Raw genomic sequence first — 26,047 nt, 5'->3', positions numbered from 1 at the left:
AAAGAATGATGTTTCCACCTGCATGCTTCACGATTGGGATGGTGTTCTTGGGGTTGTACTCATCCTTCTTCTTCCTCCAAACACGGCGAGTGGAGTTTAGATCAAAAAGCTCTATTTTTGTCTCATCAGACCACATGACCTTCTCTCATTCCTCCTCTGGATCATCCAGATGGTCATTGGCAAACTTCAGACGGGCCTGGACATGCGCTGGCTTGAGCAGGGGGACCTTGCGTGCGCTGCAGGATTTTAATCCATGACGGCATAGTGTGTTACTAATGGTTTTCTTTGAGACTGTGGTCCCAGCTCTCTTCAGGTCATTGACCAGGTCCTGCTGTGTAGTTCTGGGCTGATCCCTCACCTTCCTCATGATCATTGATCATGATCTTGCATGGAGCCCCAGACCGAGGGTGATTGACCGTCATCTTGAACTTCTTCCATTTTCTAATAATTGCGCCAACAGTTGTTGCCTTCTCACCAAGCTGCTTGCCTATTGTCCTGTAGCCCATCCCAGCCTTGTGCAGGTCTACAATTTTATCCCTGATGTCCTTACACAGCTCTCTGGTCTTGGCCATTGTGGAGAGGTTGGAGTCTGTTTGAGTGTGTGGACAGGTGTCTTTTATACAGGTATCGAGTTCAAACAGGTGCAGTTAATACAGGTAATGAGTGGAGAACAGGAGGGCTTCTTAAAGAAAAACTAACAGGTCTGTGAGAGTCGGAATTCTTACTGGTTGGTAGGTGATCAAATACTTATGTCATGCAATAAAATGCAAATTAATTTCTTTAAAATCATACAATGTGATTTTCTGGATTTTTGTTTTAGATTCCGTCTCTCACAGTTGAAGTGTACCTATGATAAAAATGACAGACCTCTACATGCTTTGTAAGTAGGTAAACCTGCAAAAACGGCAGTGTATCAAATACTTGTTCTCCCCACTGTATATATATAGTTGAAGTCGGAAGTTTACATAAACTTAGGTTGGAGTCATTTAAACGTGTTTTTCAACCACTCCACAAATTTCTTGTTAACAATTTATAGTTTTGGCAAGTCGGTTAGGACATCTACTTTGTGCATGACACAAGTAATTTTTCCAACAATTGTTTACAGACAGATTATTTCACTTATAATTCACTGTATCACAATTCCATTGGGTCAGACGTTTACATACATTCCAGAAAATGATGTCATGGCTTTAGAAACTTCTGATAGGCTAATTGACATGATTTGAGTCAATTTGAGGTGTACCTGTGGATGTATTTCAAGGCCTACCTTCAAACTCAGTGCCTCTTTGCTTGACATCATGGGAAAATCAAAAGAAATCAGCCAAGACCTCAGAAAAAAATGGTAGACCTCCACAGGTCTGGTTCATCCTTGGGAGCAATTTCCAAACGCCTGAAGGTACCACGTTCATCTGTACAAACAATAGTACGCAAGTATAAACACCATGGGACCACACAGCCATCATACCGCTCAGGAAGGAGACGCGTTCTGTCTCCTAGAGATGAACGTGCTATGGTGCGAAAAGTGCAAATCAATTCCAGAACAACAGCAAAGGACCTTGTGAAGATGCTGGAGGAAACAGGTACAAAAGTATCTATATCCACTGTAAAACAAGTCCTATATCGACATAACCTGAAAGGCCGCTCAGCAAGGAAGAAGCCACTGCTCCAAAACCGCCATAAAAAAGCAAGACTATGGTTTCCAACTGCACAAGGGGAAAATATCGTACTTTTTGGAGAAATGTCCTCTGGTCTGATGAAACAAAAATAGAACTGTTTGGCCATAATGACCATCGTTATGTTCGGAGGAAAAAGGGGAATGCTTGCAAGCCGAAGAACACCATCCCAACCGTGAAGCACAGGGGTGGCAGCATCATGCTGTGGGGGTGCTTTGCTGCAGGTGGGACTGGTGCACTTCACAAAATAGATGGCATCATGAGGAAGGAAAATTATGTGGATATATTGAAGCAACATCTCAAGACATCAGTCAGGAAGTTAAAGCTTGGTTGCAAATGGGTCTTCCAAATGGACAATGACCCCAAGCATACTTCCAAATGTGGCAAAATGGCTTAAGGACAACAAAGTCAAGGTATTGCAGTGGCCATCACAAAGCCCTGACCTCAACCCTATAGAACATTTGCAGGCAGAACTGAAAAAGCGTGTGTGAGCAAGGAGGCCTACAAACCTGACTCAGTTACACCAGCTCTGTGTGGTCCTCTGTAGCTCAGCTGGTAGCGCACGGCGCTTGTAACGCCAAGGTAGTGGGTTCGATCCCCGGGACCACCCATACACAAAATGTATGCACGCATGACTGTAAGTCGCTTTGGATAAAAGCGTCTGCTAAATGGCATATTATTATTATTATCAGGAGGAATGGGCCAAAATTCACCCAACTTATTGTGGGAAGCTTGTGGAAGGCTACCCAAAACTTTTGACCCAAGTTAAACAAATTACAGACAATGCCACCAAATACTAATTGAGTGTATGTAAACTTCTGACCCACTGGGAATGTGATGAAAGAAATAAAAGCTTAAATAAATCATTCTTTCTACTATTATTCTGACATTTCACATTCTTAAAATAAAGTGGTGATCCTAACTGACCAAAGACAGTGAATTTTTACTAGGATTAAATGTCAGGAATTGTGAAAAACTGAGTTTAAATGTATTTGGCTAAGGTGTATGTAAACTTCCGACTTCAACTGTATATATACAGCACCAGTCAAAAGTTTGGACACACCTACTCATTCAAGGGTTTTTCTTTATTTTTTACTATTTTCTACATTGTAGAATAATAGTGAAGACATCAAAACTATGAAATAACACATATGGAATCATGTAGTAACCCAAAGGGTGTTAAACAAATCAAAATATATTTTATATTTGAGATTCTTCAAATAGCCACCCTTTGCCTTGATGACAGCTTTGCACACTCTTGGCATTCTCTCAACAAGCTTCAACTGGAAGGTGTTTCCAACAGTCTTGAAGGAGTTCCCACATATGCTGAGCACTTGTTGGCTGCTTTTCCTTCACTCTGCCGTCCGACTCATCCCAAACCATCTCAATTGGGTTGAGGTCAGGGGATTGGGGAGGCCATGTCATCTGATGCAGCACTCCATCACTCTGCTTCTTGGTCACATAGCCCTTACACAGCCTGGAGGTGTGTTGGGTCATTGTCCAGTTGAAAAACAAATGATATTCCCACTAAGCCCAAAACAGATAAGATGGCATATCGCTGCAGAATTCTATGGTAGCCATGCTGGTTAAGTGTGCCTTGAATTCTAAATGAATCACAGACAGTGTCACCAGCAAAGCACCCTCACACCATAACACCTCCTCCTCCATGCTTTACGGTGGGAAATACACATGCAGAGATCATCCGTTCACCCACACCACGTCTCACAAAGACACTGCGTTTGGAACCAAAAATCTCTCATTTGGACTCCAGACCAAAGGACACATTTTCACCGGTCTAATGTCCATTGCTCGTGTTTCTTGGCCCAAGCAGGTTTCTTCTTCTTATTGGTGTCCTTTAGTAGTGGTTTCTTTGCAGCAATTCGAATATGAAGGCTTGATTCACACAGTCCCCTCTGAACAGTTGATGTTGAGATGTGTCTGTGATTGAACTGTGAAGCATTTATTTGGGCTGCAATTTCTGGGTGGTAACTCTAATGAACTTCCTCTGCAGCAGAGCTAAATCTGGGTCTTCCATTCCTGTGGCGGTCCTCATGAGAGCCCGTTTCATCATAGTGCTTGATGGTTTTTGAGACTGCGCTTGAAGGAACTTTCAAAAATCTTGAAATGTTTCGTATTGAATGACCTTCATGCTTTAAAGTAATGATGGACTGTTGTTTCTCTTTGCTTATTTGAGCTGTTCTTGCAATAATATGGACTTGGTCTTTTAACAAATAAGGCTATATTCTACATTGAGGGAAAAAAGTATTTGATCCCCTGCTGATTCTGTACGTTTGCCCACTGACAAATAAATGACCAGTCTATAATTTTAATGGTAGGTCTATTTGAACAGTGAGAGACAGAATAACAACAACAAAATCCAGAAAAACGCATGTCAAACATGTTATAAATTGATTTGCATTTTAATGAGGGAAATAAGTATTTGACCCCTCTGCAAAACATGACCTAGTACTTGGTGGCAAAACCCTTGTTGGCAATCACAGAGGTCAAATGTTTCTTGTAGTTGGCCACCAGGTTTGCACACATCTCAGGAGGGATTTTGTCCCACTCCTCTTTGCAGATCTTCTCCAAGTCATTAAGGTTTCGAGGCTGACGTTTGGCAACTCGAACCTTCAGCTCCCTCCATAGATTTTCTATTGGATTAAGGTCTGGACACTAGCTAGGCCACTCCAGGACCTTAATGTGCTTCTTCTTGAGCCACTCCTTTGTTGCCTTGGCCATGTGTTTTGGGTCATTGTCATGCTGGAATACCCATCCACGACCCATTTTCAATGCCCTGGCTGATGGAAGGAGGTTGTCACCCAAGATTTGACGGTACATGGCCCCGTCCATCGTCCCTTTGATGCGGTGAAGTTGTCCTGTCCCCTTAGCAGAAAAACACCCCCAAAGCATAATGTTTCCACCTCCATGTTTGACGGTGGGGATGGTGTTCTTGGGGTCATAGGCAGCATTCCTCCTCCTCCAAACACGGCGAGTTGAGTTGATCCCAAAGAGCTCCATTTTGGTCTCATCTGACCACAACACTTTCACCCAGTTCTCCTCTGAATCATTCAGATGTTCATTGGCAAACTTCAAATGGGCATGTATATGTGCTTTCTTGAGCAGGGGGACCTTGCGGGCGCTGCAGGATTTCAGTCCTTCACGGCGTAGTGTTACTAATTGTTTTCTTGGTGACTATGGTCCCAGCTGCCTTGAGATCATTGACAAGATCCTCCCATGTAGTTCTGGGCTGATTCTTCACCGCTCTCAACTCCACGAGGTGAGATCTTGCATGGAGCCCCAGGTGGAGGGAGATTGACAGTTCTTTTGTGTTTCTTCCAATTGCGAATAATCACACCAACTGTTGTCACCTTCTCACCAAGCTGCTTGGCGATGGTCTTGTAGACCATTCCAGCCTTGTGTAGGTCTACAATCTTGTCCCTGACATCCTTGGAGAGCTCTTTGGTCTTGGCCATGGTGGAGAGTTTGGAATCTGATTGATTGATTGCTTCTGTGGACAGATATATTTTATACAGGTAACAAGCTGAGATTAGGAGCACTCCCTTTAAGAGCACTCCCCTCAGCTCGTTACCTGTATAAAAGACACCTGGGAGCCAGAAATCTTTCTGAATGAGAGGGGGTCAAATACTTATTTCCCTCATTAAAATGCAAATCAATTTCTAACATTTTTGACATGCGTTTTTCTGGATTTTTGTTGTTGTTATTCTGTCTCTCACTGTTCAAATAAACCTACCATTAAAATTATAGACTGATCATTTCATTGTCAGTGGGCAAACATACAAAATCAGCAGGGGATCAAATACTTTTTTCCCTCACTGTATATACCCCCCTCCCCCCTACCTTGTCACAACACAACTGATTAGCACAAACGCATTAAGAAGGAAATAAATTCCACAAATTAACTTTTAACAAGGCACATCTGTTAATTGAAATGTATTCCAGGTGACTACCTCATGAAGCTGGTTGAGAGAATGCCAAGAGTGTGCAAAGCTGTCATCAAGGGAAATGGTGGCTATTTGAAGAATCTCAAATATAAAATATATTTTGATTTGTTTAACACTTTTTTGGTTACTACATGATTCCATATGTGTTATTTCATAGTTTTGATGTCTTAACTTATTATACAATGTAAAAAATTAATAAAAATAAAAAACCCTTGAATGAGTAGCTGTGTCCAAACTTTTGACTGGTAGTGTTCATATATAACATACTTAAACATAACATATAGTGTATGTTTCAGATTAATATAAGAACTTTGTACTCTTGCTAAGAAAAAAAAAGTTCCAAATCTGGGTTGCTCTTTCACATAAAACTACTCAAAAGTGATAGAGAATGCTAAAACTCTCTAACTTCTGCTTAGTTACTGGAAATTTCACCCGCTTCCAAAAGACTTATCTGAGTAGAAATTGAATCGAGTAAAACATTATTATACATTGTAGAACAGATAATAAAAGAGTGGTTTATGAAGACTTTGCCAAGCCAATGATAAAATAACCTTAAAACTTCAATTAATCACCTGGGTGTTTATTTGCTTAATCGCCTAGGTGTTAGTTCCACCTAAGGTCTCAGCTTCTCTCTGTGAAGTGCTAATTTGCTGGGGGTCTACTGCTACTAGTAGCACCTACGATAAAGAACCTACTCTAGGACATTACATTAACATGTCAGTAGTACTGATCTAGGATCCTCTCTGTTCATATAATATACAGTCGTGGTCAAAAGTTTTGAGAATGACACAAATAATAATTTCACAAAGTCTGCTGCCTCAGTTTTTATGATGGCAATTTGCATATACTCCAGAATGTTATGAAGAAAGATCAGATGAATTGCAATTAATTGCAAAGTCCCTCTTTGCCATGAAAATGAACTTATTCCCCAAAAAACATTTCCACTGGATTTCAGCCCTGCCACAAAAGGACCAGCTGACATCATGTCAGTGATTCTCTCATTAACACAGGTGAGAGTGTTGACGAGGACAAGGCTGGAGATCACTCTGTCATGCTGATTAAGTTAGAATAACAGACTGGAACCTTTAAAAGGAGGGTGGTGCTTGAAATCATTGTTCTTCCTCTGTTAACCATGGTTACCTGCAAGGAAACACTTGCCGTCATCATTGCTTTGCATGAAAAGGGCTTCACAGGCAAGGATATTGCTGCTAGTAAGATTGCACCTAAATCAACCATTTATCAGATCATCAAGAACTTCAAGGAGAGAGGTTAAATTGTTGTGAAGAAGGCTTCAGGGCGCCCAAGAAAGTCCAGCAAGCGCCAGGACCGTCTCCTAAAGTTGATTCAGCTACGGGATCGGGGCACCACCAGTGCAGAGCTTGCTCAGGAATGGCAGCAGGCAGGTGTGAGTGCATCTGCACGCACAGTGAGGCGAAGACTTTTGGAGGATGGCCTGGTGTCAAGAAGGGCAGCAAAGAAGCCACATCAGGGACAGACTGACATTCTGCAAAAGGTACAGGGATTGGACTGCTGAGGACTGGGGTAAAGTCATTTTCTCTGATGAATCCCCCTTCCGATTGTTTGGGGCATCCAGAAAAAAGCTTGTCCGGAGAAGACAAGGTGAGCACTACCATCAGTCCTGTGTCATGCCAACAGTAAAGCATCCTGAGACCATTCATGTGTGGGGTTGCTTCTCAGCCAAGGGAGTGGGCTCACTCACAATTTTGCCTAAGAACACAGCCATGAATAAAGAATGGTACCAACACATTGAGAGCAACTTCTCCCAACCATCCAAGAACAGTTTGGTGATGAACAATGCTTTTTCCAGCTTGATGGAGCACCTTGCCATAAGGCAAAAGTGATAACTAAGTGGCTCGGGGAACAAAACATCGAAATTTTGGGTCCATGGCCAGGAAACTCCCCAGACCTTATTCCCATTGAGAACTTGTGGTCAATCCTCAAGAGGCGGGTGGACAAACAAAAACCCACAAATTCGGACAAACTCCAAGCATTGATTATGCAAGAATGGGCTGCCATCAGTCAGAATGTGGCCCAGAAGTTAATTGACAGCGTGCCAGGGCGGATTGCAGAGGTCTTGAAAAAGAAGGGTCAACACTGCAAATATTGACTCTTTGCATAAACTTAATGTAATTGTCAATAAAAGCCTTTGACACTTATGGAATGCTTGTAATTATACTTCAGTATACCATAGTAACATCTGACAAAAATATCTAAAAACACTGAAGCAGCAAACTTGGTGGAGACCAATACATGTGTCATTCTCAAAACTTTTGACCACGACTGTACATTATGATCTAAAAGGCAAAACTGATCCTAGATCAGCACTCCTACTCTGAGACATTTTGTGAATACGATCCCAAAGATAGAGATACCAGTGGAGTTCACTATAGTAATACTGTCTGCAGTTTGGTCAATATGAAAAGTAAGATCCTTGAGTGCAGCTGGACATTTATGTTGTGATATCAAAAGATAGAGAAGAGGTTGTGTGCCACTCCTGTTTATACCAGCTCTCTGCATCCTGTTCAACTGGATGTTGGGCTCGGTCAAAATCTCCTTGAGTGAGCGTAGCCCTCTGCGGTACCACTTCTCAGCTGTTTTGGGTCCAACCCCGAACACACTGGTGAACAGCTGGCAGGGAAGCACAGATGTACTCAAGAGAACATATTGTCAGATTGAATTACTGGTACAGGTCCTATTAAAATACTTGCTGGCAGCATTTCAATGGTGTATAAAATGATAATTTGGTGGAAATCTACAGTAAATAAAAGCTATGGTATTTCTATGACTTCAAAAGAAGTTCCTTTTGAGCTACTTACCTTAAGCGCTTGATATCGTTCATCACACCGTATCTCTTCCACTTTAAAAGAGCGGCCAAATGTAAGAATCTCCTGTGGAAAATCAAGTAGACTACATTACTATCTTGATGTTACCTGCCAAACTGCTGGTAAGTTCTTTGTAATTTCTCTAAAAACACTTCTATAGCTTGAGTAATGGCTTTTCATTTTAGAACAGATTATACTTAAATCAAGTACCCCTTTGATGCTCATTTACATTCCTATTCTAGAAATTATATCTTTGGTAAAGCATCGGATTAATTCCATAATAGCTGTAATGAAAAGCTCAGGGGGTTATTTTCCACAGCAACAACTGTCTGTTTTGAACAGGCTTTGTTCCTGAGTCTAATAGTGTTCTCCTCTCTGGGGAGCACAACTAATTTGCTGGTCACATTTTAAGTCTCTATATCACATATCAAAGGGTGTAGGACAGGGATCATCACCTAGATTCAGCCGATTCATGCTGATTTTTGTCTTGAGCGGATGTTCAGGGGGCCGGAACATAATTACAAATGATTACGTGTCTCCCGAGTGGCGCAGTGGTCTAAGGCACTGCATCGCAGTGCTAGCTGTGCCACTAGAGATCTTGGTTTGAATCCAGGCTCTGTCGTAGGCGACCGGGAGACCCATGGGGCGGCGCACAATTGGCCCAGGGTAGGGGAGGGAATGGCTAGCACTGCTCAGTTGGTAGAGCATGGCGTTTGCAACGCCAGGCTTGTGGGTTCAATTCCCACGGGGGGCCAGTATGATTTATTTTAATTTTTTTTATGTATGCACTCACTAACTGTAAGTCGCTCTGGATAAGAGCGTCTGCTAAATGACTAAAATGTAAATGTAAAAAAAATTACAGACAGCAAATTCACCACAATAAGCCCAAACAGATAGAATATTTGACTAAAACATAATAATTTCAAGCCTTGCTTACATTTGCAAACGATCACATACCGTATATCTCTCTATTATGCGTTAGAATACTTTGAAACAGATTTCCAAAATTAAAATCACTTTATGTCCAACATAAAAAAGAATAATAAAAAATTATTATTATATTTTTCTCCGAAAACATGGGGGGCCAAATCACCCGCGGGCCAATTTTGTCCCGCAGTCCACCCATTGGGGGACCCTGGTGTAGGATAAACACTCCAAACATCATCACAAATATCTAATAGAACCATAATTGGTCATCTCAGAGGACACAACTAGTGGTGAAGCATTTTTTTAAAACAAGTTTGATGTTGTTCTGTTGTAATTTGCTGTCATCTGTTTGAACCCTGTTTCAACTGTGTGAGTGTGCGCATGTGTGTGTATTCTGGTTTGACCTTGGGTATACGATACTTGACAAGATATTGTAACAATTAACAGCAGCTAAGACCTGAAAGTAGAATAGACTTTCTGCCTTGACTTCACTGCTCAATGCTGGTAATCACCCCTCAAGCCAAGGCCAACCCTCCTCAAGCGCAGGGATATTGCTCTGACACACGTTCTCATTGGAATACACACACACACACACACACACACACACACACAGTTCAGTACTACTACTGCCTCAGTGCTCACTACTAACTTTCGTCTCATTGGGTTTTTAGCTTTTTCCCCTCTGATGTTCACTCAACAATACTCGACTCAGTGGGTGCTTACTGAGTGTCACTCCAATGTCCACGGACGTGAAACATTTGGCATTTACTTTTTTAAGTTTCACTTTGTTTTGTATCATGTCACTGGTTTTGGTTTTTTGGTTGTGTTCTGTAAGGAGCCACTATGAGAAGTAGGTTAGGTGATGACGGACTCTCAGAGAGCACCTAAATCAGACAAAATGACAGTATGAGTGGGAATCTTCAGACAGTTTTCTTTCTTAACGAATTCCAAATATTTTGGATAAAGACTGTCTGAGCTTTGAGAGATTAGCTGTCAGTGCTCTCTTCTTTCTCACCATGCATTTCATTTTGAGACGTTCCCTGAATTTCAGACCTGCATGGATTTGCCCATAGAGCTGTCTATTTGGATGCTTACTGTGGCTTAGCATTCTATTCAAATAGACATTCTCTGACACTCCACAGCCTGCAATGATTTCTGCCCTGAAGGTGTTTGCGAACATGTGTTTAGGGAGGGTGGGGGGGATTGACCCGATGTGACAGGACAGTGTTCTCTGAAGTGTGTGTGTGTGTGTGTGTGTGTGTGTGCGTGTGTGTGTGTGTGTGCGTCTGCATTTATGTGACTGCGTGTGTGACTGCACGTACAGTGAGGGAAAAAAGTACATGATCCCCTGCTGATTTTGTACGTTTGCCCACTGACAAAGACATGATCAGTCTATAATTTTAATGGTAGGTTTATTTGAACAGTGAGAGACAGAATAACAACAAATAAATCCAGAAAAACGCATGTCAAAAAATGTTATAAATTGATTTCCATTTTAAAGAGGGAAATAAGTATTTGACCCCTCTGCAAAACATGACTTAGTACTTGGTGGCAAAACCCTTGTTGGCAATCACAGAGGTCAGACGTTTCTTGTAGTTGGCCACCAGGTTTGCACACATCTCAGGAGGGATTTTGTCCCACTCCTCTTTGCAGATCTTCTCCAAGTCATTAAGGTTTCGAGGCTGATGTTTGGCAACTCAAACCTTCAGCTCCCTCCACAGATCTTCTATGGGATTAAGGTCTGGAGACTGGCTAGGTGTCACGATCGTCGGGAACAGAGGACCAAGGCGCAGCGTTGCAGGCAAACATACTCTTTAATTAGAGACACGATCAAAACAACAAACGATACGTGACAGTTCACGGTCTAACATAAACAGACTTGAAACAAGATCCCACAAACACAAATGGGAAACAGACAGTTTAAATATGGCTCCCAATCAGAGACAACCAACGACAGCTGACACTCGTTGCCTCTGATTGGGAGCCACTCAGGCCAACATAGAAATACCCATACTAGATAACCAAATGAAATGCACACCCTGGCTCAACATACAAGTGTCCCCAGAGCCAGGGCATGACACTAGGCCACTCCAGGACCTTAATGTGCCTCTTCTTGAGCCACTCCTTTGTTGCCTTGGCCGTGTGTTTTGGGTCATTGCCATGCTGGAACGAACCATGTTCAATGCCCTGGCTGAGGGAAGGAGTTTCTCACCCAAGATTTGACGGTACATGGCCCCGTCCATCGTCCCTTTGATGCGGTGAAGTTGTCCTGTCCCCTTAGTAGAAAAACACCCCCAAAGCATAATGTTTCCACCTCCATGTTTGACGGTGGGGATGGTGTTCTTGGGGTCATAGGCAGCATTCCTCCTCCTCCATACACGGCGAGTTGAGTTGATGCCAAAGAGCTCGATTTTGGTCTCATCTGACCACAACACTTTCACCCAGTTCTCCTCTGAAACATTTAGATGTTCATTGGCAAACTTCAGACGGGCCTGTATATGTGCTTTCTTGAGCAGGGGGACCTTGCGGGCGCTGCAGGATTTCAGTCCTTCACAGCGTAGTGTGTTACCAATTGTTTTCTTGGTGACTATGGTCCCAGCTGCCTTGAGATCATTGACAAGATCCTCCCGTGTAGTTCTGGGCTGATTCCTCACCGGTCTCATGATCATTGCAACTCCACGAGGTGAGATCTTGCATGGAGCCCCAGGCCGAGGGAGATTGACAGTTCTTTTGTGTTTCTTCCATTTGCGAATAATCGCACCAACTGTTGTCACCTTCTCACCAAGCTGCTTGGCGATGGTCTTGTAGCCCATTCCAGCCTTGTGTAGGTCTATAATCTTGTCCCTGACATCCTTGGAGAGCTCTTTGGTCTTGGCCATGGTGGAGAGTTTGGAATCTGATTGATTGATTGCTTCTGTGGACAGGTGTCTTTTATACAGGTAACAAACTGAGATTCGGAGCACGCCCTTTAAGTGTGTGCTCCTAATCTCAGCTCGTTACCTGTATAAAAGACACCTGGGAGCCAGAAATCTTTCTGATTGAGAGGGGGTCAAATACTTATTTCCCTCATTAAAATGCAAATCAATTTATAACATTTTTGACATGCGTTTTTCTGGATTTTTTTGTTGTTATTCTGTCTCTCACTGTTCAAATAAACCTACCATTAAAATTATAGACTGATCATTTCTTTGTCAGTGGGCAAACGTACAAAATCAGCAGGGGATCAAATACTTTTTTCCCTCACTGTACGTTACATGGACTGCAGCTGAAGTCTGAAATGTCAATGTGCATGCACAAGTGCATATGGGGGATTCTTCAGAAGTGGTGCAAATTGTAGTCCTGCCCTAAAACAAAGTCATTGTTTATACACCAATTTCTATTGAGGGGTGGCTGTCCCAAACCTGACTCCTAAACTACATGTTTGAAAATAAAGCAATTCATGATTTTTTTATTTAACACTATTAATTCAATAGAACATATTGAGTTGTTTTATTATTACATTAAAATATACTGATCTAATTAGTAGGTTTCTTTATTTATAAACATCTTTCTGGGGGAACCTCCTGTCGGGCAATTTAAGAAGACACATTTAAGAGCAGCTCCCAATTAAACTTTTATTTTAAACATTTTACACGCCAAACACGCCTAGTTTTCCTATTGATGTATTGTTTGGTTATATTCTTCAAAACACTTTTTGTGGTGCCATGGTCAAAATCCACCCGAGGAGAACTGCTACGACCAACGCATCCATGAAGGTTTTTGAGCGTTTGAGCACTGAAAATGGCTGCCACGGAGACTTTGTCTATGACCACACTTGTAGCTGAGCTAGCTAAAGAGCAAAGTAGCCTAAAAGGTCTCACTACAATGGAAGGTTCCACCACCAACAACTCTGAGTGGATTGTCGAACTGGAAAAGGCTGTCACCCGTCTGAAAACAGACAGCACAGCTCTACTTTCAAAGCTAGATTCTTGGAGAATTATATCAGGAGGGAAATTTGTCTCCGACATGCTGATGGAAGTGATATGCAATGATGTCTTTGATAAGCCGTCAGACCTCGACCAAGTGCACAGATCCCTCACTCCCAAATCCAAACCAAGGGAGCGGCCTAGGGAGTTTCATCCCTGCTAAGACAAGGAACGTGCCATGCACTGGGCGAGAGAGCATCAACCAAAATTCAGTGGGCAAGATTTCTACCTGACGTTTCTACCTGACCGGAGTGCCAACCTCGTGAAGAAGGACATGAAAGCATGTCTCTACAAAAAGGGGATCAAGTTTCAGCTCCTACACCCTGCCCGTCTTCAGGTATTTTACAAGGGAAATACCCTTACCTTCGACAGACTGGCCGAAGCTTGGAGTAAAGTTGATTGAGGAATGCTAACAGCCTGGCTGGCTAACCATGGCAGATGGATTAGCTAACGTTACTTTGTTAGCATTTACTGGCTGGCTAGCCACTCACTGACTATCTCCTAGCTGGCTGGCTAGCTAGTGTGGGAAATTATTCTCTTATATTTTAGATGTGCTGTTAGCTTAATAAGAAAGCATTAATGATTAAACATAATAGGTTTGTACTGTAGTGATATAGATTGTTTAATATAACAAGCTGTGATTAATGTGGGGAACTGTTAGGGGGTAGGATGAGATAAGACTTGTGTCTCACATACACACATACAGCCTCTTTGTTAGACCGCTCAAGGACATGTGTACTGCAAAAGTGCTGACTCTCTGGATAAGTTGCAAAACAACTAACACCTGGCAACAGTGAAGCGCCAAGGGGCTGGGACCAGCCTGAGCGCCAACGATAGGCTGGGGAAGTTTAAACCACGCCCAGCCTCTACTCTGATAGGCCTGCTTGGAGCAGGAACTATCTCTGTCAGAGTATTTAAAGAAGAACTTATAACAATGGCTCAGTTCTCTGACTGCCCTGCGTGGTTTTTCAGTGGGCCCGTATATACGAACATCATATTTACCAATTCAAGTGTTTGCATTAATTAAAATACTAGTCTATTTTAGAAGACGTGTATTGACCTCTTTTTGTTCCTATACCAGATTTGAATTGACACAACTTAACACTAGCTAGCGTGACACTGACATTCGCATTAAAGCAATGCTATTATTTCATTCCAGGAGCACCAGCTAGCTGAGATTTCAGACATCAACATTAACTGGTACATCACATTCCCACTGGCTGGCTAACTGGCTAACAACCGGGATGTGGCTAGCTAGCTGGTCTCAGACATTGGACATTTGGCTGGCTTGCTAGCATGTCTAGATGGATGGCTAGCTGCACACAATAACCAGAATCCTCAATCATTAAAAGGACTTTGAATAAGGCTGGGGAGTTAAACCACTTCATAATTTCAAGCTGCTAGCTGGCTTCATTATTGTTGGATATTTGGACAACTAACTAGTTAGCTACACCTGGAATCGACTGACTGATTACCTGTGTCCATGTAAGTAAATTAGCTGGCGCTAGCAACACAATGTTTTCTGTATGAGCTTGAGCTCTCTAAAGACTACTTAATCCTACAATCTCAGGGTAGGACTTGGGGTGATTTCATAAACTTTTATGCTTTTGAATGTTTAATTCAGTGGGTGTTTAGATACAGCATATAGCTCAAATCGAATCAAATCAAATGTTATTTGTCACACGCTTTTTAAACAACAGATGTAGACTAACAGTGAAATGCTTACTTATGGGCCCTTCCCAACAATGCAGAGAGAACAAATAGAAAAATAATAACACAAGGAATAAATACACAAAGAGTAATGATAACTTGGCTATATACACGGGGTACCAGTACTGAGTCGGTGTGTAGGAGTACGAGGTATTTGAGGTAGATATGTAGATATAGGTGTACATATAGGTAAAGTGACTAGGTAACGGGATATTTAATAGTAGTATATGATGAGTCAAAAGAGTTGCAAAAAATTATAAATGCAGATAGTCTGGGTAGCTATTTGGCTTGGGGGTAGAAGCTGTTCAGGGTCCTGTTGGTCCCATACTAGGTGCATCGTTACTAATTACTAACAGTCTATGACTTGGGTGGCTGGAGGCTTTTACATTTTTAAGGCCTTCCTCTGACACCGCCTGGTATAGAGGTCCTGGATGGCAGGGAGCTCGGCCCAAGTGATGTACTGGGACGTACGCAGTACCCTCTAGCGCCTTGCGGTTGGATGTCAAGTATTTGCCATACCAAGCGGTGATGCAGCCGGTCAAGATGCTCTCAATGGTGCAGCCAAATCTTTGCAGCCTCCTGAGGGGAAAGAGGTGTTGTTGTGCCTTCTTCACGACTGTGTTAGTGTGTGTGGACCATGTTAATTCCTTAGTAGGGGTGTTACGGTTCACCAAACCCAAAGTTCAGTACATACTGCGGTTTTGGGTTTACTGTTCGGTTCGGTTTCGGTACAGCAAGAAATTGAAATGCCAATAGTTACTGTAGTAAATGTTGGTTTATTTAAGAAAATACAAAGTGTTGGTATTCCTGATTCCATATATGATCATGAGTCATATAATGACTGGTGAGAGTACAAATCAGGAATACCAACACTTTGTATTTTCTTAAATGAAAACACACGATTACTCATCAACAACACTAAAATAAAGTGCAATATGCGTGTGAAATCAATATGAAAACATGGCTCAGACATTGTATAGGCCTGTGCTATAATGTTTTCTTACGAAGAGAAAAATATGCGCGCTTGTGTGACTCTTATAAAAGGGGCGTGTCTGTAACACATACTTCTCATTTTCCACTCTGGAGTAATGTGATGGGCTGTCACTGTTAAGTAGCTCTCTGTAGCCCTGGAGGTCCATCCATCTGTAGTAAGTGCAACACGGGGTGCATTGGCCAATTCATTGACAACTTCAGCTTTAGCTTGCTTATATAGAGCGGGTACTACCTGTTTACTGAAATGGGTGCGAGAGGGCGAAGTTCGTAACATGGCTTGAGCACTTTGACGAGGTGCTGAAACCCCCTATTCTTCTCAAACACCGATAATGGGCGCATATCCACGTCTATAAAGATACCTTGTAATTTATTTGGCCCGGTCAGAATCAGCTGGGAAGTGCTGCTTGAATGCAGAGGGGAGACAAAGTTGTGTTGTTGTTTTTTGTGTTTCTGTCTTGCTCCGGTAGTAGGAATACTGGGGTGATGTCGGCATAAATGTGTCAACATGTTTGAGGTGTTGGCAGCTGCATAGGCTATTCTCGTTGAGCAGTGGTAACATACTCTCTTTGTCCATCATGGTTGTAATCTACTGGGAAACCAAAATGTTTAAACGATGATGGAGAATCCTCCTGGTTTATCGACCCCACCATTCGTAACCTCCCGAGTGGTGCAGTGGTTTAAGGCACTGCATCGCAGTGCTAGCTGTGCCACTAGAGATCCTGGTTCGAATCCAGGCTCTGTCGTAGCTGGCCGTGACCGGGAGACCCATGGGGCGGCGCACAATTGGCCCAGCGTTGTCTAGGGTAGGGGAGGGAATGGCCGGCATGGATGTAGCTCAGTTGGTAGAGCATGGCATTTGCAACGCCAGGGTTGTGGGTTCGATTCCCACGGGGGTATGAAAAAAAATAATGTATGCACTCACTAACTGTAAGTCGCTCTGGATAAGAGCGTCTGCTAAATGACTAAAAATGTAAAGAACTAGTTTCCGGCTGCGCCTCACAAAAGGACAGTTTGAAATGCAGCAATTAATTAAATAGGGTCTAGTTGTTTTAACGGAAAAGCCTCAGATTTACTCAAGAGGCATACAACGCAGCGTAGGCATAGCCTATAGTGTTTTTATTTTTTACATACATTTTTTATGTATTCATTCGGGTTCACAGTGCGGATTGATCCGAGATCCCTGTACCGAACGGTTCAGTACGAATACGTGTGCCGTTACACCCTGTCACGCCCTGACTCAGGGGACTCGTATATGTTGAGTCAGGGTGTGTAGTTTCTATGTTGTGTATTTCTATGTTGTAGTTCTAGTATGTCTAGATCTATGTTGGCCGGTGTGGTTCCCAATCAGAGGCAGCTGTCGCTCGTTGTCTCTGATTGGGGACCATACTTAGGCAGCCTATTGGCACTAGTGGGTTGTGGGATCTTGTTCCGTGTAAGGTATGTTGTGTTGTGCTGCCTTGGACTTCACGTTTCGTTTGTTTATTGTTTTGTCGGTTGTTTATTCATTTAAATAAACATGTACGTATATCACGCTGTGCCTTGGTCTGACCCGTTCATGAACGAATGTGACACACCCCTAATCCTTTGTGATGTGGACACCGAGGAACTTGAAGCTATCGTCCCGCTCCACTACAGTCCCGTCGATGTGGATGGGGGCGTGTTCGGCCATTCGTTTCCTGTAGTCCATGATCAGCTCATTTTGTCTTGCTGACGTTGAGGGAGAGATTCTCACTGACATCCTCACTATAGGCTGTCTCATCGTCGCTGGTTTCAGGCCTACCACCGTTGTGTTGTCAGCAAACTTAATTATGGTGTTTGAGTCGTGTGCGGCCGCACAGTCGTAGGTGAACAGGGAGTATAGGAGGGGACTAAGCACACACACCCTGAGGAGCCCCCGTGTTGAGGGTCAGCGTGGCGGATGTGTTGTTGCCTATCCTTACCACCTGGGGGCGGCCAGTCAGGAAGTTCAGGATCCAGTTGCAGAGGGAGGTGTTCAGTCCCAGGGTCCTAAAGTTAGTGATGAGCTTGGAGGACATTATGGTGTTGAACGCTGAGCTGTAGTCAATGAACAGCATTCTCACATTGGCATTTCTCTTGTCCATGTGGGAGAGGGCGGTGTGGTGCAATAGAGATTGCGTCATCTGTGGATCTGTTGGGGTATTATGTGAATTGGAGTGGGTCCAGGGTGTCTGGGATGATGGTATTGATGTGAACCATGTCTTTCAAAGCATTTCATGGCTACAGATGTGAGTGCTACTGGGCAATTGTCATTTAGACAGGGTACCTAGGTGTTCTTGGGCACAGGGACTATGGTGGTCTGCTTGAAACATGTCGTATTACAGACTGAGTCAGGGAGAGGTTGAAAATGTCAGTGTAGACACTTGCCAGCTGGTAAGCGCATGCTTTGAGTACGCGTCCTGGTAATCCGGCTGAATGTTAATCTGTTTAAAGGTCTTACTCACATCGGCTACGGAGAGTGAGCCGGCGTAGTAGGATTTGATCTAGTCCTGTATTCACACTTGCCTGTTTGATGGCTCGTCGGAGGTTGTAGCGGGATTTCTTATAAGCATCCGGATTTGTGTCCCACTCCTTGAAAGTGGCAGCTCTAGCCTTTAGCTCAGTGCAGATGTTTCCTGTAATCCATGGCTTCTGGTTGGGATATGTACGCATGGTCACTGTGGGAACAACGTCATTGATGCACTTATTAATGAAGCCGGTGACAGATGTGGTAAACTCCTCAATGGTATCGGATGAATCCCGGAACATATTCTAGTCTGTGCTAGCGAAACAGTTCTGTAGCTTAGCATTAAGGCCGGTATAATACCAGTATCGTGATCCTCGTTAGTATTGTGGCAAGGAAACAAAACACGAGGCGGATTTAACTTCTTTAGGAAAACAGCCCTAATGTTGGAAACAGCCCTAATGTTGGAAACAGCCCTAATGTTGGAAACAGCCCCAATGTTGTTTTTTTCCCAAGCAGTAACTACGTTTCCATCCACAGTTTTTATGCAACTAAAAATCACGACAGCTGTGATGGAAACAAGACGTTTCCGTACAATTTTATGAATGTTGACAGATCATTTGTTCGTTTCTACATGGTGGGATCTTTTTGTGTCGTTAAAATTATGCGAGAAATGGCGGTGGAAGTGTCTTTATGTGCAAATATTGATATAACAACCATCATATCGAAGTAACGTGATGACATAGTGTGTGGTCCTCCCACTACGACTCGGGAAACCATGCACGCATGACTGTAAGTCGCTTTGGATAAAAGCGTCTGCTAAATGGCATATTATTATTATTATTATTATTATTATTATTATTAAATAAGTTATGATTAACTTCACAGGGTGGTGAAAGTGCACAATGATCTTGACGCTCCTTTCCAATAAATATTGAGGGTCTTATTCTGGTGACATGATGATCGATGCTTGACTGCCTTTTGACAAATAAAAATATTCTCGCTCTTATCCATAATAATGTAATCATGTAGACTGCCCACACAGCTTACCCATACTGTATCTGCGAGCTGTTGGCTAGAGCGCAGGTGCCAAGACCAGAGTAGGCTATTTAGTTAAAAATGCGATTGAAACACTGATTTTTTATCTACAACAAATCAGTTTGGTAGAAACACACCACTGGTGGGAAAGTGCTCATATTTTCTTTATGCAGATTTGAGAATATTTGCATGAAAATCTGTCACCAATTGGATGGAAACCTAGCATATAGCACACAATATGTTACATTTTACATACAGCAGGTTTTTAAAGGACCAAAGAGTTTAGCCTGCTTTGTGTTTTCATTTCTGCAATGGAAATAATATACTGGTATAGTCACATCCCTACTTAGCATCTCCGTCATCGGACCACTTCCATATTGAGCTTGTCACTGATACTTCCTGTTTGAGTTTTTGCTTGTAAGCAGGAATCAGGAGGATATATTTATGGTTAGGGTGAGGGAGATCCTTGTATGCGTTTCTGTGTGTGGAGTAAAGGTGATCTAGAGTTTTGTCGCCTCATGTTGCACAGGTGACCTGATGGTAAAAATGAGTTTAAATGGATTTCAGTTACCCTGCATTAAAATCACCGGCCACGAGAAGTGTCATCTTTGGATGTGACTTTTCTTGTTTGCTTATGGCCCTATAAAACTTGATGAGTGTGGTCTTATTGCCAACTACGAAAAATGTAGATGAAAACTCTCTTGATAAATAGTATGGTCTTACCATCAGGCGAGTAAAAACTTGAGACTTCCTTAACATTAGTGATCGCGCACAATCTATTGTTAACAAAGAGACACACCCCTCCCTCCTTCGTCTTACCGAGGCTGCCGACCGGTCTTGACGATGCATGGAAAAAGCAGCGAGATGTACACTAACGGTCAAAAGTTTTAGAACGCCTACTCATTCAAGGGTTTTTCTTTATTTTTACTATTTCTACATTGTAGAATAATAGTGAAGACATCAAAACTATGAAATAACACATATGGAATCATGTAGTAACCAAAAAAGTGTTAAACAAATCAAAATATATTTTATATTTGAGACTCTTCAATTAGCCACCCTTTGCCTTTGACAGCTTCGCACACTCGTCATTCTCTCAACCAGCTTCATGAGGTAGTCACCTGGAATGCATTTCAATTAACAGGTGTGCCTTGTTAAAAGTTAATTTGTGGAATTTCTTTCCTTCTTAATGAGTTTGAGCCAATCAGTTGTGTTGTGACAAGGTAGGGGGGGGTATACAGAAGATAGCCCTATTTGGTAAAAGACCAAGTCCATATTATGGCAAGAACAGCTCAAATAAGCAAAGAGAAATGACAGTCCATCTTTACTTTAAGACATGAAGGTCAGTCAATACGGAACATTTCAAGATCTTTTAAAGTTTCTTCAAGAGCAGTCTCAAAATCCATCAAGCGCTATGATGAAACTGGCTCTCATGAGTTCAGATAGAGTTCAGTGTGTCAAATCGGAGGGCCTGTTGTCTGGGCCTATGGCAGTCTCTATGGGGGTGCCACAGGGTTCAATTCTTGGGCCGACACTTTTCTCCGTGTATATCAATGATGTCGCTTTTGCTGCTGGTGACTCTCAGATCCACCTCTATGCAGACGACACCATTTTGTATACATCTGGCCCTTCATTGGACACTGTGTTAACAAACCTCCAAACGAGCTTCAATGCCATACAACAATCCTTCAGTAGCCTTCAACTGCTCTTAAACACTAGTAAAACTAAATGCATGCTTTTCAATCGAACGCTGCTGGCACCCGCCCACCCGACTAGAATCACCACTCTCGACGGGTCTGACCTAGAGTATGTGGACAACTACAAATACCTAGGTGTCTGGTTAGACTGTAAACTAAACTTCCAGACTCACATAAAGAATCTCCAATCCAAAGTTAAATCTAGAATCGGCTTCCTATTTCGCAACAAAGCCTCCTTCACTCATGCTGCCAAACATGCCCTCGTAAAACTGACTATCCTACCGATCCTTGACTTCGGCGATGTCATTTACAAAATAGCCTCCAACACTCTACTCAGCAAATTGGATGTAGTCTATCACAGTGCCATCCGTTTTGTCTCCAAAGCCCCATACACTACCCACCACTGTGACCTGTACGCTCTTGTTGGCTGGTCCTCACTACATGTTCGTCGTCAAACCCACTGGCTCCAGGCCATCTATAAATCACTGCTAGGCAAATCCCCGCCTTATCTTAGCTCATTGGTCACCATAGCAGCACCCACCCGTAGTCTGCGCTCCAGCAGGTATATCTCACTGGTCATTCCCAAAGCCAACACCTCCTTTGGCCGCCATTCCTTCCAGTTCTCTGCTGCCAATGACTGGAACGAATTGCAAAAATCTCTGAAGCTGGAGACTCTTATCTCCCTCAATAACTTTAAGCATCAGTTGTCAGAGCACCTTACCGATCACTGCACCTGTACACAGCCCATCTGAAATTAGCCCACCCAACTACCTCATCCCTATATTGTTATTTATTTTGCTCTTTTGCACCCCAGTATCTCTATTTGCACATAATCTCTTGCACATCTAGCATTCCAGTGTTAATACTATTGTAATTATTCTGCACTACAGCCTATTTATTGCCTTACCTCCATAACTTGCTACATTTGCACACACTGTATATATATTTTCTGTTGTATTTCTGACTTTATGTTTTTTACCCCATATGTAACTCTGTGTTGTTTTTATTGCACTACTTTGCTTTATCTTGGCCAGGTCGCAGTTGTAAATGAGAACCTGTTCTCAACTGGCTTACCTGGTTAAATAAAGGTGAAATAAATAAATAAATAAAAAATGAGGACCGCCACAGGAATGGAAGACCCAGAGTTACCTCTGCTGCAGAGGATTAGAGTTACCAGCCTCAGAAATTGCAGGCCAAAAAAATGCTTCACAGAATTCAAGTAACAGACACATCTCAACATCAACTGTTCAAAGGAGACTGTGTGAATCAGGCCTTCATGGTCAAATTGCTGCAAAGCAACCACTACTAAAGGACACCAATAAGAAAAAGAGATTTGCTTTGGCCAAGAAACACGAGCAATGGAAATTTGTCCTTTGGTCTGGAGTCCAAATTGGAGATTTTTGATTCAAACCGCCGTGTCTTTGTGAGACGCGGTATGGGTGAACGGATTATCTCTGCATGTGTTTTTCCTACCGTAAAGCATGGAGGAGGAGGTGTTATTGTGTGGGGGTGCTTTGCTGGTGACACTGTCTGTGATTCATTTAGAATTCAAGGCACACTTAACCAGCATGGATACCACAGCATTCTGCAGCGATACGCCATCCCATCTGGTTTGGGCTTAGTGGGACTATCATTTGTTTTTCAACAGGACACTGACCCAACACACCTCCAGGCTGTGTAAGGGCTATTTTACCAAGAAGGAGAGTGATGGAATGCTGCATCAGATGACCTGGCCTCCACAATCCCCCGACCCCTACCAAATTGAGATGGATTGGGATGAGTCGGACCGCAGAGTGAAGGAAAAGCAGCCAACAAGTACTCGGCATATGTGGGAACTCCTTCAAGACTGTTGGAAAAGCATTCCAGGTGAAGCTGGTTAAGAGAATGCCAAGAGTGTGCAAAGCTGTCATCAAGGCAAAGGGTGGCTATTTGAAGAATCTCAAATTTAAAATATATTTTGATTTGTGTAATACTTTTTTGGTTACTATATGATTCCATATGTGTTATTTCACAGTTTTGATGTCTTCACTATTATTCTACAATGTAGAAAATAGTTTTAAAAAATTAAGAAAAACCCTTGAATGAGTAGGTGTTCTAAAACTTTTGACCGGTAGTGTATATTATCCATGTCCTTGTTCAGCCACAACTCTGAGAAACATGGAATATTACAGTTCTTCGGGTTACGTTGATAGGATAGTCTATGATAGCTAGCTACTTTGCTTCATGCTTAGTTATGGTTTGCCAATGTTGGGTTATTCTGGTTTCGTGTTTGCGGGGTGCGTTCCCTGCTATCTTTGTTTAGGTTGTGCTGCACTTGAGTTTCGGATTTCACTCCCTGTAATTATGATTGTAAATGCATGGACATCACATGGAACGCGTCCCTAATACAAATCATGAGCCAGAGTTGCGACGAACAGAAATGTTTTATTTTACCATTAGCGTTAGGTAGATCTAATAGAGGATGCAACTGATTGATTATTGACAGTGACACCGTTATATGATTATGGGGGGGTTTGCCTTCATAAATCATTTGATCATTACATATTCTACTTCAACTTTACATGGCCTAACTTTTCCGCACATACTCTATCACAGGATATGATTGCTGATCATATACAGGGTTTTCATTTCTATTCCCGACCCAATTTAGTAATCTAAAGTTTTAATGACTGACACTTCAGATAATAGGGTAGGAGTTGGGGGGTAAGCTGCTAGGTCTACATGCTGGAATGTCAAGTCAAGGATCAGCCCGGTTAAACAGGCTAGAGTATTTTCTCATCTTCAGAATTTAAAGACAGATATAGCATTCTTACAAGAAACACATCTGAGTACAGCAGATCATGGTAGACCCCATAATGCTTGGCTAGGCCTATCTTGAACAGCTCCAAACATTTATTGCAGATTCATTCTCTTGACCTCACCCCCACCTCTTGAGGGAAATGCTATATGTTTATAGGATCACCTAATCATGTGAAAATGTTAGGCTTGTATGTTTGCTTTTTATTATATTGATATATGGTGTGTACTTTTCTGTTAATTTGTATACAGTGGGGAGAACAAGTATTTGATACACTGCCGATTTTGCAGGTTTTCCTACTTACAAAGCATGTAGAGGTCTGTAATTTTTATCATAGGCACACTTCAACTGTGAGAGACGGAATCTAAAACAAAAATCCAGAAAATCACATTGTATGATTTTTAAGTAATTAATTTGCATTTTATTGCATGACATAAGTATTTGATCACCTACCAACCAGTAAGAATTCCGGGCTCTCACAGACCTGTTAGTTTTTGTTTAAGAAGCCCTCCTGTTCTCCACTCATTACCTGTATTAACTGCACCTGTTTGAACTCGTTACCTGTATTAAAGACACCTGTCCACACACTCAATCAAAGAGACTCCAACCTATCCACAATGGCCAAGACCAGAGAGCTGTGTAAGGACATCAGGGATAAAATTGTAGACCTGCACAAGGCTGGGATGGGCTACAGGACAATAGGCAAGCAGCTTGGTGAGAAGGCAACAACTGTTGGCGCAATTATTAGAAAATGGAAGAAGTTCAAGATGACGGTCAATCACCCTCGGTCTGGGGCTCCATGCAAGATCTCACCTCGTGGGGCATCAATGATCATGAGGAAGGTGAGGGATCAGCCCAGAACTACACGGCAGGACCTGGTCAATGACCTGAAGAGAGCTGGGACCACAGTCTCAAAGAAAACCATTAGTAACACACTACGCCGTCATGGATTAAAATCCTGCAGCGCACGCAAGGTCCCCCTGCTCAAGCCAGCGCATGTCCAGGCCCGTCTGAAGTTTGCCAATGACCATCTGGATGATCCAGAGGAGGAATGGGAGAAGGTTATGTGGTCTGATGAGAGAAAAATAGAGCCTTTTGGTCTAAACTCCACTCACCGTGTTTGAAGGAAGAAGAAGGATGAGTTCAACCCCAGAACACCATCCCAACCGTGAAGCATGGAGGTGGAAACATCATTCTTTGGGGATGCTTTTTTGCAAAGGGGACAGGACGACTGCACCGTATTGAGGGGAGGATGGATGGGGCCATGTGTCGCGAGATCTTGGCCAACAACCTCCTTCCCTCAGTAAGAGCATTGAAGATGGGTCGTGGCTGGGTCTTCCAGCATGACAACGACCCGAAACACACAGCCAGGGCAACTAAGGAGTGGCGCCGTAAGAAGCATCTCAAGGTCCTGGAGTGGCCTAGCCAATCTCCAGATCTGAATGCAATAGAAAATCTTTGGAGGGAGCTGAAAGTCCGTATTGCCCAGCGACAGCCCCGAAACCTGATTGATCTGGAGAAGGTCTGTATGGAGGAGTGGGCCAAAATCCCTGCTGCAGTGTGTGCAAACCTGGTCAAGACCTACAGGAAACGTATGATCTCTGTAATTGCAAACAAAGGTTTCTGTACCAAATACTAAGTTCTGCTTTTCTGATGTATCAAATACTTATGTCATGCAATAAAATGCAAATTAATTACTTAAAAATCATACATTGTGATTTTCTGGATTTTTGTTTTAGATTCTGTCTCTCACAGTTGAAGTGTACCTATGATAAAAATTACAGACCTCTACATGCTTTGTAAGTAGGAAAACCTGCAAAATCGGCAGTGTATCAAATACTTGTTCTTCCCACTGTATGTAACCTAATGTCTTTCCTTTTATTTTAAATGTGTTTGAAGGCACTCTGTGTTGTGAATAAATTGGAAGTATATCAGGAAAGGGGGTTGATGGGGGAAGGGGGACATTTAAAAAATATATATT

At 42.6% G+C, this 26,047-nt stretch overlaps 1 protein-coding gene across 2 annotated transcripts in view; it reads right to left on the bottom strand.

The window, feature by feature from the left end:
- LOC121569188 (DNA nucleotidylexotransferase) overlaps nt 1-26,047 on the bottom strand; it is a 221,706-nt gene that overhangs the window by 122,813 nt on the left and 72,846 nt on the right. For both annotated transcript variants that reach the window (XM_041879938.2, XM_041879949.2), the window contains exons 5-6: nt 8,473-8,544; nt 8,161-8,284 (exon numbers count right to left, since the gene is read on the bottom strand). In XM_041879938.2, the coding sequence (XP_041735872.1) occupies nt 8,161-8,284; nt 8,473-8,544 (196 nt within the window). The remainder of the gene's footprint in view (nt 1-8,160; nt 8,285-8,472; nt 8,545-26,047) is intronic.

This window comes from Coregonus clupeaformis, chromosome 1 (genome assembly GCF_020615455.1).
Source record: "Coregonus clupeaformis isolate EN_2021a chromosome 1, ASM2061545v1, whole genome shotgun sequence".
In the NCBI taxonomy this organism is placed as follows: Eukaryota; Metazoa; Chordata; class Actinopteri; order Salmoniformes; family Salmonidae; genus Coregonus; species Coregonus clupeaformis.
The sequence above is the reverse complement of the archived record's forward strand: the minus strand, read 5'-3'. Positions and strand labels throughout refer to the sequence as shown.